General features: G+C 42.3%; 1 protein-coding gene across 2 annotated transcripts in view; it reads right to left on the bottom strand.

Annotated features, from left to right (window-relative positions):
• Positions 1-4,009: 4,009 nt before the first annotated feature.
• The window catches only part of nat16 (N-acetyltransferase 16), a 33,275-nt gene continuing 21,910 nt past the window's right edge, over positions 4,010-15,374 (bottom strand). For both annotated transcript variants that reach the window (XM_023263608.3, XM_023263609.3), the window contains one exon: positions 4,010-15,348. In XM_023263608.3, the coding sequence (XP_023119376.2) occupies positions 15,120-15,348 (229 nt within the window). In that variant the 3' untranslated portion in view covers positions 4,010-15,119. The remainder of the gene's footprint in view (positions 15,349-15,374) is intronic.

The following is a 15,374-nucleotide window of genomic DNA, read 5'->3' as shown; positions in this document are numbered from 1 at the left end:
GCCTCACTCGCCTCCGTCTCCGAGCGGGTCGACGCTGTCGACGCCGCCTCCGCCTCAGTTCCCGAGCGTGTCGACGCTGTCGACGCCGCCTCAGTTCCCGAGCGGGTCGACGCTGTCGACGCCGCCTCAGTTCCCGAGCGGGTCGACGCTGTCGACGCCGCCTCAGTTCCCGAGCGGGTCGACGCTGTCGACGCCGCCTCAGTTCCCGAGCGGGTCGACGCTGTCGACGCCGCCTCAGTTCCCGAGCGGGTCGACGCTGTCGACGCCGCCTCCGCCTCAGTTCCCGAGTGGGTCGACGCTGTCGACGCCGTCTCCGCCTCAAAACAGCCCGGGTCAGCTGACCAATCCCCTGGCCGGGAGACTGTAGAGCCCGGGTCAGCTGACCAATCCCCTGGCCGAGAGACTGTAGAGCCCGGGTCAGCTGACCAATCCCCTGGCCGAGAGACTGTAGAGCCCGGGTCAGCTGACCAATCCCCTGGCCGAGAGACTGTTGAGCCCGGGTCAGCTGACCAATCCCCTGGCCGAGAGACTTTAGAGTCCGGGTCAGCTGACCAATCCCCTGGCCGAGAGACTGTTGAGCCCGGGTCAGCTGACCAATCCCCTGGCCGAGAGACGTTTGAGCCCATGTCAGCCAACGGATCCTCCAGTCAAGAGACTGTTCAGCCTCAGTCTGCTGACCAATCCTCCGGCCAAAAGACTGTGCCTGTGTCCACTGACAAACCTCCTGCTTCTGAGTCTCCGTCTGCAGTGGCCACCCCCGCTCCCAAGTCTCCAGAGGGGTCCCGCCTTCGTCAGTCCCCAGCCCGGCCTCCAGAGGGGTCCCGCCTTCGTCGGTCCCCAGCCCGGCCTCCAGAGGGGTCCCGCCTTCGTCGGTCCCCAGCCCGGCCTCCAGAGGGGTCCCGCCTTCGTCGGTCCCCAGCCCGGCCTCCAGAGGGGTTCCGCCTTCGTCTTGTCCGCCGCTGCCGGCCTCCCGAGGGTCCCCGTCTCGTCCGCCGCTGCCGGCCTCCCGAGGGTCCCCGTCTCGTCCGCCGCTGCCTGCCTCCCGAGGGTCCCCGTCTCGTCCGCCGCTGCCGGCCTCCCGAGGGTCCCCGTCTCGTCCGCCGCTGCCGGCCTCCCGAGGGTCCCCGTCTCGTCCGCCGCTGCCGGCCTCCCGAGGGTCCCCGTCTCGTCCGCCGCTGCCGGCCTCCCGAGGGTCCCCGTCTCGTCCGCCGCTGCCGGCCTCCCGAGGGTCCCCGTCTCGTCCGCCGCTGGCCTCCCGAGGGGTTCCGCCTCCTCCGTCGTCGGCCTCCAGAGTGGTTTCGTTGCCGGCCTCCAGAGTGGTTCCGTGTCCTTCGTCGCCGGTCTCCAGAGTGGTTTCGCCTCCTCTGTCGCCGGATTACAGAGTGGTTTCATCGCCGGCCTCCAGAGTGGTTCCGTGTCCTCCGTCGCCGGCCTCCAGAGTGGCTCCGCCGTCGGCCTCCAGAGTGGCTCCGCCGTCGGCCTCCAGAGTGGCTCCGCCGTCGGCCTCCAGAGTGGCTCCGCCGTCGGCCTCCAGAGTGGCTCCGCCGTCGGCCTCCAGAGTGGCTCCGCCGTCGGCCTCCAGAGTGGCTCCGCCGCCGGCCTCCAGAGTGGCTCCGTCGCCGGCCTCCAGAGTGGCTCCGTCGCCGGCCTCCAGAGTGGTTCCGTGTCCTCCGTCGCCGGCCTCCAGAGTGGCTCCGTCGCCGGCCTCCAGAGTGGCTCCGTCGCCGGCCTCCAGAGCGGCTCCGTCGCCTCCGTCGCCGGCCTCCCGAGCGGCTTCGCCGCCTCCGTCGCCGGCCTCCAGAGTGGCTCCGTCGCCGGCCTCCAGAGTGGCTCCGTCGCCGGCCTCCAGAGCGGCTCCGTCGCCTCCGTCGCCGGCCTCCAGAGCGGCTTCGCCGCCTCCGTCGCCGGCCTCCCGAGCGGCTTCGCCGCCTCCGTCGCCGGCCACCCGAGCGGCTTCGCCGCCTCCGGCCTCCCGAGCGGCTTCGCCGCCTCCGTCGCCGGCCTCCCGAGCGGCTTCGCCGCCTCCGTCGCCGGCCTCCAGAGCGGCTTCGCCGCCTCCGTCGCCGGCCTCCAGAGCGGCTTCGCCGCCTCCGTCGCCGGCCTCCAGAGCGGCTTCGCCGCCTCCGTCGCCGGCCTCCAGAGCGGCTTCGCCGCCTCCGTCGCCGGCCTCCGGAACGGCCTCGTCTGCCCGCCCAGCACCCAGGCCGTCCTCCAGAACAGCCTCGTCTGCCCGTCCAGCACCCGGCCTGTCCTCCAGAACAGCCTCGTCTGCCCGTCCAGCACCCGGGCCGTCCTTCAGCCTTTGAATTTTTTGTTTTGTGTTTGACCAGCCTTTGAACTATTCTCTGGTCTGTTTTTGTTTTTGAACTTTGTTTTGCAGCCTCAGTGCTGCCCCAGACTGATCTGGACACTTTGTTTTGTCCCTCCGTCCTGACCCCCTCCGCCCACCCAACTCCTCTTGGACTTCCGTCTCTGTCCCTCCGTCCTGTTCCCCCTCCACCCACCCGACTCCTCTTGGATTTTTGTTTCTGTCCCTCCGTCCAGACCCCCTCCGCCCGCCCTGTGCTTCTTGGATTTTGTTTCTGGACCCCCTCCTCTTCAGTGACCAGCTCCTTGTTCGGTTTTTCGTGCGCCAGGAGGCGCACGTAGAGGGGGGGGTACTGTTAGGATCCGGCTCTAGCCCCTGCCCTTCTTTCCCTTTTTCCTCTTTTTCCTCCTTTCTCCCCTGTCATGATTTGTTTCTGTGTTGACCTGTCTCTCTTTGGCTCCCTCTGTCTGTCTGTCACTTCTCCCTCATGTGTCTCTCTCTCTCCCTGTCTCTCACCCTCCTGCTTCACCTGCTTCACCTGCCTGCATTCTGTCTTGCTGATTGCTTCAATGAGTTCCAGCTGCAGCAATCAGTTCACACCATTCACCTGTTCTCCACCTCACCTCCACCTATTTAAGCTCTGCCCGTTCATTCACTCCCTGCCGGATCATCGACCCACATGCCCTCTGTTTTTGGACTCTGTTTTCGCACTCTGTTTTGCACTCTGTTTTTGGACTCTTTTTCCCCTCCTCTGGATTTCCCTCATTTGGACTCAGCAGTTCTTTTGGATTCTCGCTAGCCCTGTTTTGTCCCCAGCCAGTAGCTCCAGTCTCATCTCCGTTCACCCCAGATTCCCCGAGCCTGCTTCCCTACCCCTTCTGTTCAGTTCCCCCATTTTTGTGAGTATCCCTCCTTCGCTTAGTTTTGTTTGTTCTAGTTTCGTGATCTTCTGTTCTCAAATTCATAGTGTTTGTTAGTGGTTTAGTTTAGTCTGTTTTCCCCTCGGTTATCAGTTTCCCCATTTTGTGAGTATCCCTCTTTAGCTTAGTTTTGTTTAGTCGGTTCAGTTTGTAGATTTCCGTTTTTATAGTCATAGAGTTTGTTGTTAGAGTTTAGTAGTTTTGGTTTGGTTCTCCCCCCCAGTTCAGTTCTGTGTTCCTGTATTGATTAGTTATTTTGTGAAATAAATCTCTTTCAGTTATTCATTCGTCTGTCAGTTTCTGTGAGTCTGCGCTTGGGTTCCCCAGCTCCCCCCCGTAACATAGATTTTCTTGCAATATCTTTTTTAACTTAATACTTTATCTTGCATTATTAGTACAATACTGTGACACTGTGACTTCTTCTCAGCCTAAGAGTTTTGCATCATTCTTCCTCAGAACAGCTGCAGCTTCAGCCATTCATTAGATATGTGGTGTGAAATGCGAACTGAGGTAATCTGCAGCCCTCCTGAGCGTTATGAAGTGTCACTGTGCACCAAAGAGCAAATAGAAAGGATTTCTTTGGGGAGCAGTAGCTTCCTCTCTGGTGTCCTATCATGAACACTATACTTGTTCAATAACAGAGATGACAGCTGCTCCTATGATTCCTTTAAATATTTTTTCCAAACCAAATTGGGAATATGTAGATGTGAACCAGAACATTACATTTATTTGCATGTTATTAGTTAACTGAAGGTGCATATAACTTAGATGAAGATATGACCAGGTTTCAAGACAAATTTATTCATGAATGCAGATAATTCCAGTGCTTCAAGTGTTAACTTACATTTTCTTGCCATTGCAGTGATGTGATGGAGGAATTCTGACAACCCACTTTTCAATCATGATTCATATTTTTTTTCGCTGTCAGCTGTCACTTACCAGTGATGCATTCTTATACTTTCTCTTCCTGGGCCAGCTATTGCTTGGAAGGAATTCCAGTCGAGTTGATGTTAATATTTGTCATCAGACAGAAGTACCAGTATCCATCAAACAGAACAGTAGACAACCAAACAGCACAAAGAAACAAATATGTGGGAAAAAAAACAACAACAACAAAAAAAACTTTGCAATAAAGTATCAGAAAAAAATTGCAACAATATGGACAGTGGCAACAACATATAACCTCCGTGTAGAAACTTTCAGGATAAAAAATGAGCATAAAAGTATGGAGAGCCAAGGAGGCTCCATCACTTACACTACAGTTCAAAAGTTTGGGGTCACTTTGAAATGTCCTTATTTTTGAAAGAAAAGCATTTTTTTTCAATGAAGATAACATTAAATGAATCCAGTCTAGAAATTGTTAATGTGGTAAATGACTATTCTAGCTGGAAACGGCTGATTTTTAATGGAATATCTCCATAGGGGTACAGAGGAACATTTCCAGCAACCATCACTCCTGTGCTCTAATGCTACATTGTGTTAGCTAATGGTGTTGAAAGGATAATTGATGATTAGAAAACCTTGTGCAATTATGTTACCACATGAGTAAAAGTGTGAGTTTTCATGGAAAACGTGAAATTGCCTGGGTGACCCCAAACCTTTGAATGGAAGTGTACATGTAAGCCAAGGTTACATTAGCAAACATAGTTCATATCAAAAAAGTAAGCAATGACCAGCAGTGTACTCACAATACAAGAGAAAACTTTGAGAAAGTTTCGAGGAACATCAGTGTGCTGTCCTAAATGAAAAATGTTGAGTTACAAAATCTTACAACACAGTTCAGTTATCCTTCTTCGCTTCACCAGTTTTTTCCTGGTAGATGTATTTGTTCTCTAAGTTTAAATAGTTTGAACAGTTGAGTAGAAACACATCCACACCAGTCGAAGGGATGTTTTTTTAGCCACAAAATCAAAGCCGTTTGCATGCATGAACCTCGTATGAACAGTTCTCAGGAGTAATGTGCCAGTGTTAATCAGGGTTACAGCAATGTTGGTTGTAATGAAAAGCTCCCATTCTTTCACATGGCTGGAGAGGTTGGAGAACCTGGGGATAGCTTGTTTTGTCATAGCAAGTATGAAGCAGGTATGAAACTAAGAAGAAAGCCAGAGTAACTGCCTTCGCTCATTAGTTGAAATCTACCTTTGGCTTCTCAGATGGTATTTTAAATTTGTATGTATGCAGATTTAAGTTACATTGTTATCAGCCATCCTTTCCATGGTTTTCATCTTTTTTCTTTAATTGCTGTTGTCAGCAGTCTTTACATTTTTGCTGCATTGGGTATTACTTCCTCCTACTGCCACCGTTGCAACGTGCAGACTGTTTCTGACTTTGGTTTTTGTGACACTACAGCAGTCAATAATGACAATATATTAAATTTCTCACCAATATTTTTTAGTCTGTACTCAAATCTGCTTGATTAGGCCAATACAATATCTCAGCTGATACAATTTTAATGTTCTTTTGGAAAGCTTGGTGAACAATGACTGCACGTTGATTTAGTTGAACAAGGGCATGTTGAGATGATCAGCTACACATTGAAACGATCCATCTCAAGGAAATCTGACATTTGTACAGACAATTTTTTATTTTGACTGTCAGAACCTCGTGTTTTTCAATGTTTCTGTCAAATTTACTAATTATTTTTAGGTTTACATGAAAATATGACAGATTTTTGATGTGGCCAATACAATACATTACCTCGTACATGCACACATTACACATGTATACAGTCAATATTCTGTATTGATGGTAAAAGGTATGCTGCTCTGATGAACTGAGTGAATATGTGCTCCACATTCATTCTGCAACAGCTGTAGCAAAAATAGAACTGTGTGAATTTGTGAATCTGAAGCAGTTTTCTCAGTGACTTAAAATTTTTTGATACGTTAACAAGAATAATTTCTACAAATACTAATTCTACGTCAGTCTCAGAGCAGTACTACAAAATATTGTCATATCAGACTATAGTAAAGAAAACTATGATAAAACTATAATAGGTAGTCACAGAATGGAAAAAGGTCTTAAGTCCTTTATCACTATGTAAAGCTATTGGTACCACAATGTAAGAATACTGCACTTATGAGTTTATGTAAGTAAAAGTATTTAAAGTCAAATGTAGTAAAATATAAGAAGTACAAGTACTCATGGATTTTATAGACCTGTCGCATAAGGTCTAATGTGTCACACTGTAAGTATTTCATTCTCATTTCACATACTGCTGGTATTAAACTCTTAAAGGAATAGTCCTACATTTAGCTTTTCATAGTTCATAAATATTAACCATCTTTCCGTGAGGAAGATGAACAGTCAGACGGATATCAACTTCTGTGTTTTCAAAAGACAAACTTTGATTTCAGAAGGAGCTTTGGGCTGGAACTGTTTCTTCAAACAACATCTGCATCCTGAGGTCTTTCCATCGCAGAAAGGCTGCCAGTACAGAGCCCACAACTACAGCCTGTGCTCACTGATCATATCTGGCAACCCATGTAGCCTGCTTGGAGGATCAATAAACTATTATTCCAAGAACAGGACATAGTCATGTATATTTCAGCACACAACTCCTCCTAAAGCCATGAAGTGGCATTTGCAGACATTCTTCTAGATCTTATTCTGTTGGTAATCTTTATGCTAAGCTAGGCTAACCACATGTGGACTCAAGCTCCTGACCCAATATACAAACATTTGATTAATGTCACTTTTTTCATTTCACTCTCAAAAACAAACCATATAAGAGTATAACTGCAATGTTGAACTATTTCTTTAAGACACAGACAAGAACCTGATATCAACTGTCTGCTAACTCTCAGAGAGAAAGCTAATAAGAGTGTTTCATAAATCTTGAACAACTGCTTTAAATAAGGAAAAATAAAATGAAAGAAAGGACAGACTCAGTATTTGTCTTTACTTAAAACAGAACAAATGAGGAATGCTTGTTCATGTCTCACCTTCTGGAGCTCCACGGCATTATCAATCAAGCCATGATAAAGCAATCACTCCAAATGAAGCACAGAGAAAGATTTAATGTACAGAGATAAAGGTTCGCATCACTAAGTGCATATCAAAATAAAATTATCTTTGAAGCCTACACATTTGTCACACTGACTAGTTTAAACTCTAGTAGTGCATCTTATTTATATTTTGCTCATAACAACATTAGTCTTCAAGGTAACTAGTTACTACAGCTGTTAATGGAATGGAGTAAAAAGGACAACAGTTTTCTCTGAAGGTCTCACAAAATGAAATTACTCACATGAAGTACTATACTAAATGTACGGAAAACTTTTTATCTGTTGGTTTAACTAACCCAAACCTGCATTACTCTTTCAGCACATCGCCATTTCACCACCCCATTCTGTTAAATTGTTCATCTGTTCTGAGAACAAAATTAGGATTCTTTTTTCATGCCACTGCGTACTGATGTACAAAATGCTCTACACGTCTTTCGTGAAATGATTCAGTTTTGAAGCAACATTGTCAAACTGACAGAACCGATCTTACATGAAACTTGATGACTCTTTCTGAACATCAAAATGTACAACGAGAACATTTGTGTTTCTTTGAAGTTGATGCTACTTTACAAGAGATGGGAGCTTATCTATTATTGCCAGAGACAACTAAAGTGCATGCTGCTTTACCCACTAACTCAATGGCTTGTACAGTAATTCAATAAAACATACATTAATGTTATAGTTAACCCTATAATACCTATAGGGTTTGCAGCACAATGTATTAGCAGTTTATTCACTTGTATACTAAGTATACAATCATCATATTTTTCAAAGTGCTATAAGTAACCCAAAAACATATTTCAATAATAATTCAAATCATCGTCACATTAAACCACCAATGATATTAACTTTGACTTTTGTTTATGTGCTGTAGGGCCACTGGCTAGAAGAAAGACACACATTTAACTTAGATAAATTTTCAACTAAGGTTCATATTGAAAAAAAAAAAGTTTTAAAAATTTACTCAAAATTTGCTGGGTATTTTTTTTCTGCTAATTTAATTGACAAACATAAAGGTTTAGCAGTTTAGCATGAAATTTGGCACTTCTTTGAGCTTCCTTGAGCACCCACCATCCATCCACATTCAGTGAAAAAATATTGTGCATATTGAACATATTGTATATTTGTACACAATTTACCGTAAACACAAGTCTAAAGTAAGCAAGGGTCTCCAGCTCTCTGGGAATTCTGAAAACACAGTGACTCCACAGCTGACGATACTCTCCCTGATTAATGCGATCTGAGGGCTCTACTTGATGTTAAAGCCAATCATATATTTGATATCATTAGCAAAAATGCTTTGTTTTATTTTCGTCATCATCTAATAGATCCTCTGTGTCAGAGTATCCCTGAATGGTACATCCTGGTCTTTTGTGCTCTTGCCACCTGTACATATGGTACCATAACCTTTCATAAACAACATTTTATTAGATGGTAGTGGCAAATTTTAACATTTTTTTTAATAAGTTGTGGCTAAAGGTCTAATATTGTGTCATAGGGATGAACTCTGGTAGACGATGGGTCAATAAAGTGTCTAACACCTGTCACCATTGTTGCACTGTTATTTCTCACCTCTCTAGCATTATCAAAGTAGCTGTTTTCACCCCAAACTTCAGTCTGTCCCGAACACTAACCAGTGCCCAACCCTAACTAAACTATAACTAAAACACTGACAGGTCAGAAAGCAGTCATACTCATAATTTTTTAACAATAACCCATAACCATTTCACACCTCTGCGGACCTAAGCAAAGAAAAGGAGCACCACAGCCTTGTTATTTATTGGCCTACAACTTGTTAACCCATTACTAAACATGACTTACAAAAATGTCAATGAAAAGGTTTAATTCTGTGTTTAGTTAAATGGTTGTTTAGCTGTTATGTGACACCAAACAATCTCCTTATTAAGCATATTACTGAGCTATACTAAAGACACTACTTACTATTTGTAACCTTTTAAAAAGCATCTCTTAAGTAAACGTTGAATCGAAAAGGGTTAATCACATATTCTGTTGGGCTGTGTGTTTGATACCATTCAAACCACACTGCACTCCAATTCCACACTCCAAAATAGAGGTTCTTCAAAGTCTGGGGGCCAAGCAGAAGAGCATCAGGCAGAGAACAAATAATTTCATCCTTGAAATACTGCAGGAAAACTGTTAAACTTTGTTTGAATGCTCTTTTCCCTTTAGGACAATATTTAGTATCTTTGATCACATTCAAAATGGTGATCACTAAAACTCATCAAACCACATTTGTTGGATTGATCTCAATCTGCAGAACTCAGTGGCAGAAACCTTTTTTTAATGAGTGAAGCACTTCAATTTATAGACTTCAGAGGTTTGTAGAAGCACCTTAACCTTTGGCGGAGGTTTTTAGAAAAGTGAAACTCTACAAGCAAGTATATCTAACACTTGTCTATGTAATGAACTATATGGATCATTAACAAGGCAAAGATGTGGAAATGCAACTTACTGACAGCTTCTGCTAGATTCATTTGCATGTAAATATCAAAGAGCTTAAAATGCTTGGTAGGCCATAATAAAAGCATTCCCAAGATGCTTCAGTTCATGTGATGATGACTGGGTCAACTTTATGGGAAGATGCAAAAATAGGAAGAGAAATGATACTGGTGTTATTGATACAACTCAGTGTCTGTTTACATATAGTGCATTAAGATTAAAGGGTGATTTATAAAAGGTTAGAAGGTAATAATTTTGAGTTATCGATCCAGGGGGAAGATATATATGTATGTCAGTATGCCCAATGCAAAGGTCTTTCAATGGCAAAACTGAAGGACTGCATTTATCAGTAGGGGGTTGTTGGGTTTCTCTCTATAATAATGAAAGACCTTACTATGTAAAGTGACCCCCCACCCATCCCATTACCACCTCCCAGGCCCTAAACGGCACAAATAATCTTGAGACCAGATCTAGCAGTGACGCTGATGATGTCAGGACTGAAGCAGGCAACTCAAGCTGAAATGGTTTTTAAAAGTAAAGTGGCAACAGAGCGCATTGAATGAACATTGAAAATACACATGTTATTTATTTTTTTTAAAGTGAGACGATCAGTGATAAGAGGACAGGTTTTCTGAGATAAATTCACAACTGGCTACTTTAGTAGTTTCCTCAGAATGAAGCTACCATAAGCTTTATGACCATTCAAATGTCAGCATTAAGTCTTAATTTGGGTATGACACAAGCTCAGGTGACTTTTCCAGCCAAATGTACAGTATTCACACATGTTTTAAATTATCAGGACAAAAGACAACAAAAATTTGTTCATGCATTTATTTGTCTGGGATGCCTCTATTTGCTGAATTGGGATTAAGGTTTACGTTATTTTAAATTAAATACAGGGGCTATTTGATTGTGAGGAAAACATCCAGCTAATTATATTTCAAAGACTACTCAGCTTGTTCAGTGCTGCTTGGTAATGTGCGTGTGTTTGGGGGTGTAGACGGGCTGCATATGTACATTTCTTCATCATCAAATGAAGGCATTTAAAATTTATATCTTCCTCGACATCATCTTCATAAAGAAAGGAGTAGAGCACATAGGTTAACGTAATTATTGTTTGTTTTAAAGAGCTTTTCGTGGAATCACAAGAAAATTATCTTACTGTCTTGAAATTGGAAATCTTTTTTGTGACTATAAAATTACCATAATCTAACAAAATGACTGTTTGTGATTATTTGACAAAAATAGCCAACATATATACTTGGATGTGTATGTCTGCAATTGACATCTCCAAGTTGAAAGTCACGGTATGTGACTAGCAAATGGTGAGTGGCTGATTCCAAATTATAGTAGCTGCCGACAAAAAAACTTGAATTCAGTTATATTAGAGGGTGTCCCTAAAGTCTGGGCACATAGGAAATCTCATTATATTTTCTTTGCCTCCACAGATTAAATATTGCATAGTCGATAGAAGAAAGGATGGACATATCGAAAGATAAGGTTAGGTTTAAGGTTAAGTTTAAGGTTACAGCTAGGGAAGTGATTTTTGGGGCCTAGCATGAATTTTAGCATGACCAATTCTTTCGTTTTGACTGATACATTTGGTCATCCAGAACGGGGTTTGTCCATGACACTGCCCATTTTTGTACACTTTTTAACCATCTTCGCCACTGTGGAAAAGCCAAGTAGAATGACATGCATTAAATTCATCTGCTATCTTTCGATATGTCCGTCCTTCACGTCCACTGAGAATTACCAGTTCAACTCTTTCTTCTTTCAAAAAAGTCATGTTTAATCTGTGGAGGCTAACAAAAATATATTTAATGAAATTTCCTATGTGTCCAGACTTTAGAGACACCCTGTAGAGTCTTGTTGACAAGTGAGGGTAAGATGGAATGCAAGATCAACACACAGATTCAGTAGTGTTGTGCCAAACTGTTGTGATGAAGACAGGCCTTAGCCTGAAAGCCAAGCATTAGATTTACAATAAATCCAAAACTTGGCTTAAAGTCAGAACTAGCTCCTTCATGTCTGATAATATTGTAAATAACACAGTGGAATTAAATATTATTGTTACATTGCACAGACATTTACTGCATTAGACTTAAGGCTGGATTACTAACAGTCAACTTCCATGCAACCCCAGACCTTTGATTGGCCCCAGAATCTCCACATTCATTGTGTGGCAACCAGTTTTGTTGATCGATTTAGTTTAGTTACCTAATCAAATAATTTATTTCCCAACATTTGGAGGGGAAGCCAGAAAACAGAGCCACCAAAACACAATATTAACTGACATGAGAGGATGGATCTCGATTTACTACCTTATCTGCCATTACCTTAAATGCCCATAAAATCTAGTTTTAAACCTCCATTATTACAGCTGATTTTATGGACTAAATGTGTGTTTAATTATATGGCCATACACCAAACCTGAGGTCAATCCAGGGTTATTACTTCTTCCACATCATTAGGTTCCACTCATCCCTTGAGTAAACCTGATAACTACTGATGTTAACAGCTAGTCTGAAATGTTAGCGGCAGTCTGCTCTGTGTTAGCCGATAAACATGGTTATCACCTCAAAATCATAATCATGAGAATACAGCTTGGGCTATGTTTTTCTAGGAACACTAAATATTGGATCTGTAATCACAAAAAAACCAAACGTAATTACAGCTGTGGTTTCTACAATCTTCCATTTCTACGTGTTCACTACTGGCAGCAAATAAAAGGCCATCAGTTTAGATGAGGGGTTATTTTCTTTGGTTACAAACTAGAGAATAAAAAGATAGTTGTTCACGATGTTTCTTATGATCCCTGGGATATATAAGAGTGTGGCTACTCTCAATATTCAGAATTTCAAAAAGGAGGACTGTTTAATAATCTAATTCTGTTATGTAAAAAACTGTTTAAAAGATTTCACTCTTTCTATCTTTCTTTAAAAATAGGCCCAGTCATCCTCACACCTAGAAAATTGCATACCAGAGGAAGAAGGAGGTCAAAGTCAAGATAAAAGCTGGTCAAGGCAAAAGGGACAAAAATAGTTCTATACAAAATAAAGTGTATCTCCAAAAACAGACTAATTTCAGGCTCAGATAGCTGCGCAGTCTCACACTCTGTACATGGGCATTTAAAAGTAGAATAAGAGAGTATAAAAAATGAAGATGGTCTTATGACATCATTTTAATGCCACTACGCAACTAATCTCAAGAGAAATAACAAAGAATATTTCAGGCCTGCTATGATACCTCCAGTTGAAACTTAATATGCAGGTGACAATGCAGGCCAAAGGAAATGGACAAGGAAATAATGCACTACAGGCAGGCGGAAGGTAATGAATGTAAAGTGGCATGTTGTTATTTTTTAGATGAGGACACAACAGTGTCTATTGTGTTTATACCATGGCCATTAATCAAAGGAACAAATTTACAGCAAAGCTAATAGTTTTATCAGGCTGTCCATTAGCAATATGCTAATGTAACCATGATAACTTGCTCATGATGTTTAGCAGATGTAGTTTTTACCGTTACTTTAGTTTAGTAGGTTAGCACACTAACATTGATAATTAGCTTTAAACAAAAACAACAGATATTTGATCAGATTTTAATGGACAAGTGTCAGATGAGCAAAAAATTGAGTCATCCTTGACCATGTATATAATCCACAATATTTTGTTCATGTTTAGACAAAAAAAACAGAAATTAATTTGTCCTAATGTGGCAAAAAACTTCTCTTAGCACTGGTCTTACATAGCTGCAATGGGAATGCTTTCTAATAGCTTTTGCCTGCTACTATTAGAGATTATTAAAACATGTAACACTACTTTAGTTAATTCAAATAGTTACTTTCATTACACTCCCTTTCCCTTTGTTAGATGCAGCCAGTAAACTGCTCAGTCATCTTTTAAACATTTTGAAGCATTAGCATTTGTTTGGCATTATGCTAAGAATCTAAAAAAGTAACCCTAGGTTTCACTTACAGCTTAGAAAGTTAATCATTTTATTGCAGCATTTAAGTGAAAATATTAAATATATAACACATATATATATTTACAGTCAAAGATTTGAAATTAAAAAAGAAAAAAGCTAAGACATAAACTTGACCATAACAGAAGATAAACTGTCAGACATTTTGTGTCTGAGCATGTTTATTTCACTGTGTATGCAGATAGTTGTTGTTGATAGTCCAAAGGTAATGCTAGTTAAAATGCACCCATCAAGAGTAAAGTGATGGGATCCGTAAATTACTCCTATTTGATCCTGAACTGTTCCTTTTCATTCTAACCTGTCTGTGTAGTTTAAATAAAGTGCCTTTAGAGTTGTGCAGATTCAGTAACCCAACTCAGCCTTTGTACATATTTAGAAGTGCCATATTTACAGAAAGAGCAGAATTGAAAGGTTTGATGCCCTAGGGGTACTTCCATTGGTTTTCTTCAAAGAAGAGCATTTGCATGTTTGCACTATTTTTAGATTACGTCACTGTTACCAGTGTACCAAATATCAGTAACACCTGTCATCACTATAATAAAGTATCAATTCAAGCTAAGCTAATTAGATGATTAATAAATTACATGATAATTGTTTAGGCGATAATTGTACTGTTGTTCAGGAATATGGGTTCTGTAAAGCGTCTTGAGACAATTTGACCTGTAACTGGCGCTGTATAGATAAAAATTGAATTGAACTGAAATTGTTCCATTGGATTGTAATCAGGCCCACTCAAATCAGTGTTTTTTTCACAATGACATTAATTTTCTTTCAATGCAACAGGATGACTCTGAATTCACATGTAGGGTCTTTGATGTACAGTTCAACTTTGAAGAACCCTGTTGTAAAAAAAAATCACTGTTGACCAATTGAAGGCTCTCTTGACAGTACTAATCAAATTATCCCTGGGGAGACTCAAATTGGGCCCCTCTCAGATTGGGTCTCTCCTCTTTTTAAAAAAAAAAAAAATAAACAGCGTGTTTGCATATGTTTTCTGCAGGTCCATTTTAGACCTCTACTAAGAGGTAGTTATGTTATTTCATGTCCACTCTATGTATTTTGGGGACACAACATATTAAAAATGCCTCCTAACTATAGCCTTAGATCTGTACCTTTCTAATGTCAATTGAATACTAGGATCTTTACAAATTAAGTGTTTGTCACATCCCAATTGTAGCTGATTGGGTGATGTGTTTATGATTTTATGTGCCTGCTATGTATTTGTTTCTGTATTTGTTAAACGAAATTTACTGCATTCTTAGGAGTTTTGTTTTGTAAAAACTACATTTTGTTTGTATGGTTTCTATCTCCTCAATACAGAGGGTTGTGTTTCTTTATGATGTGGAAATGAATTATGTCCATTTTTGTTGTCAAGACCCTTGTCTCATTTCTTTCTTGCCCCCTCACCTTCTGCTCCTTTCCATGCACCCTCTGAAACTAGACGACATCTGACTCCACCACGCATTGCTCAGTGTACTCTTTCACCAGCTCCACACTCAAGGTGTTGTTGCAGAATTCAGCCATCGACTTCCAAAGTGGTGGGTCCAAGAACATCTGGCACATCACATGACCCTTCAGGGTTGCAGTGTGGCGCTGCAGGTGGCACAAGAACTGCTGCCGAGCCAAGTTCAGGTCTTTACCAAACATGTCAATGTTCAGGTAATACCTGGTTCAAAACAAGTGCATCAGTTA

The sequence above is a fragment of the Amphiprion ocellaris genome, chromosome 23 (genome assembly GCF_022539595.1).
Source record: "Amphiprion ocellaris isolate individual 3 ecotype Okinawa chromosome 23, ASM2253959v1, whole genome shotgun sequence".
NCBI lineage: Eukaryota > Metazoa > Chordata > Actinopteri > Pomacentridae > Amphiprion > Amphiprion ocellaris.
This window is presented reverse-complemented; position numbering and strand designations above follow the sequence as displayed.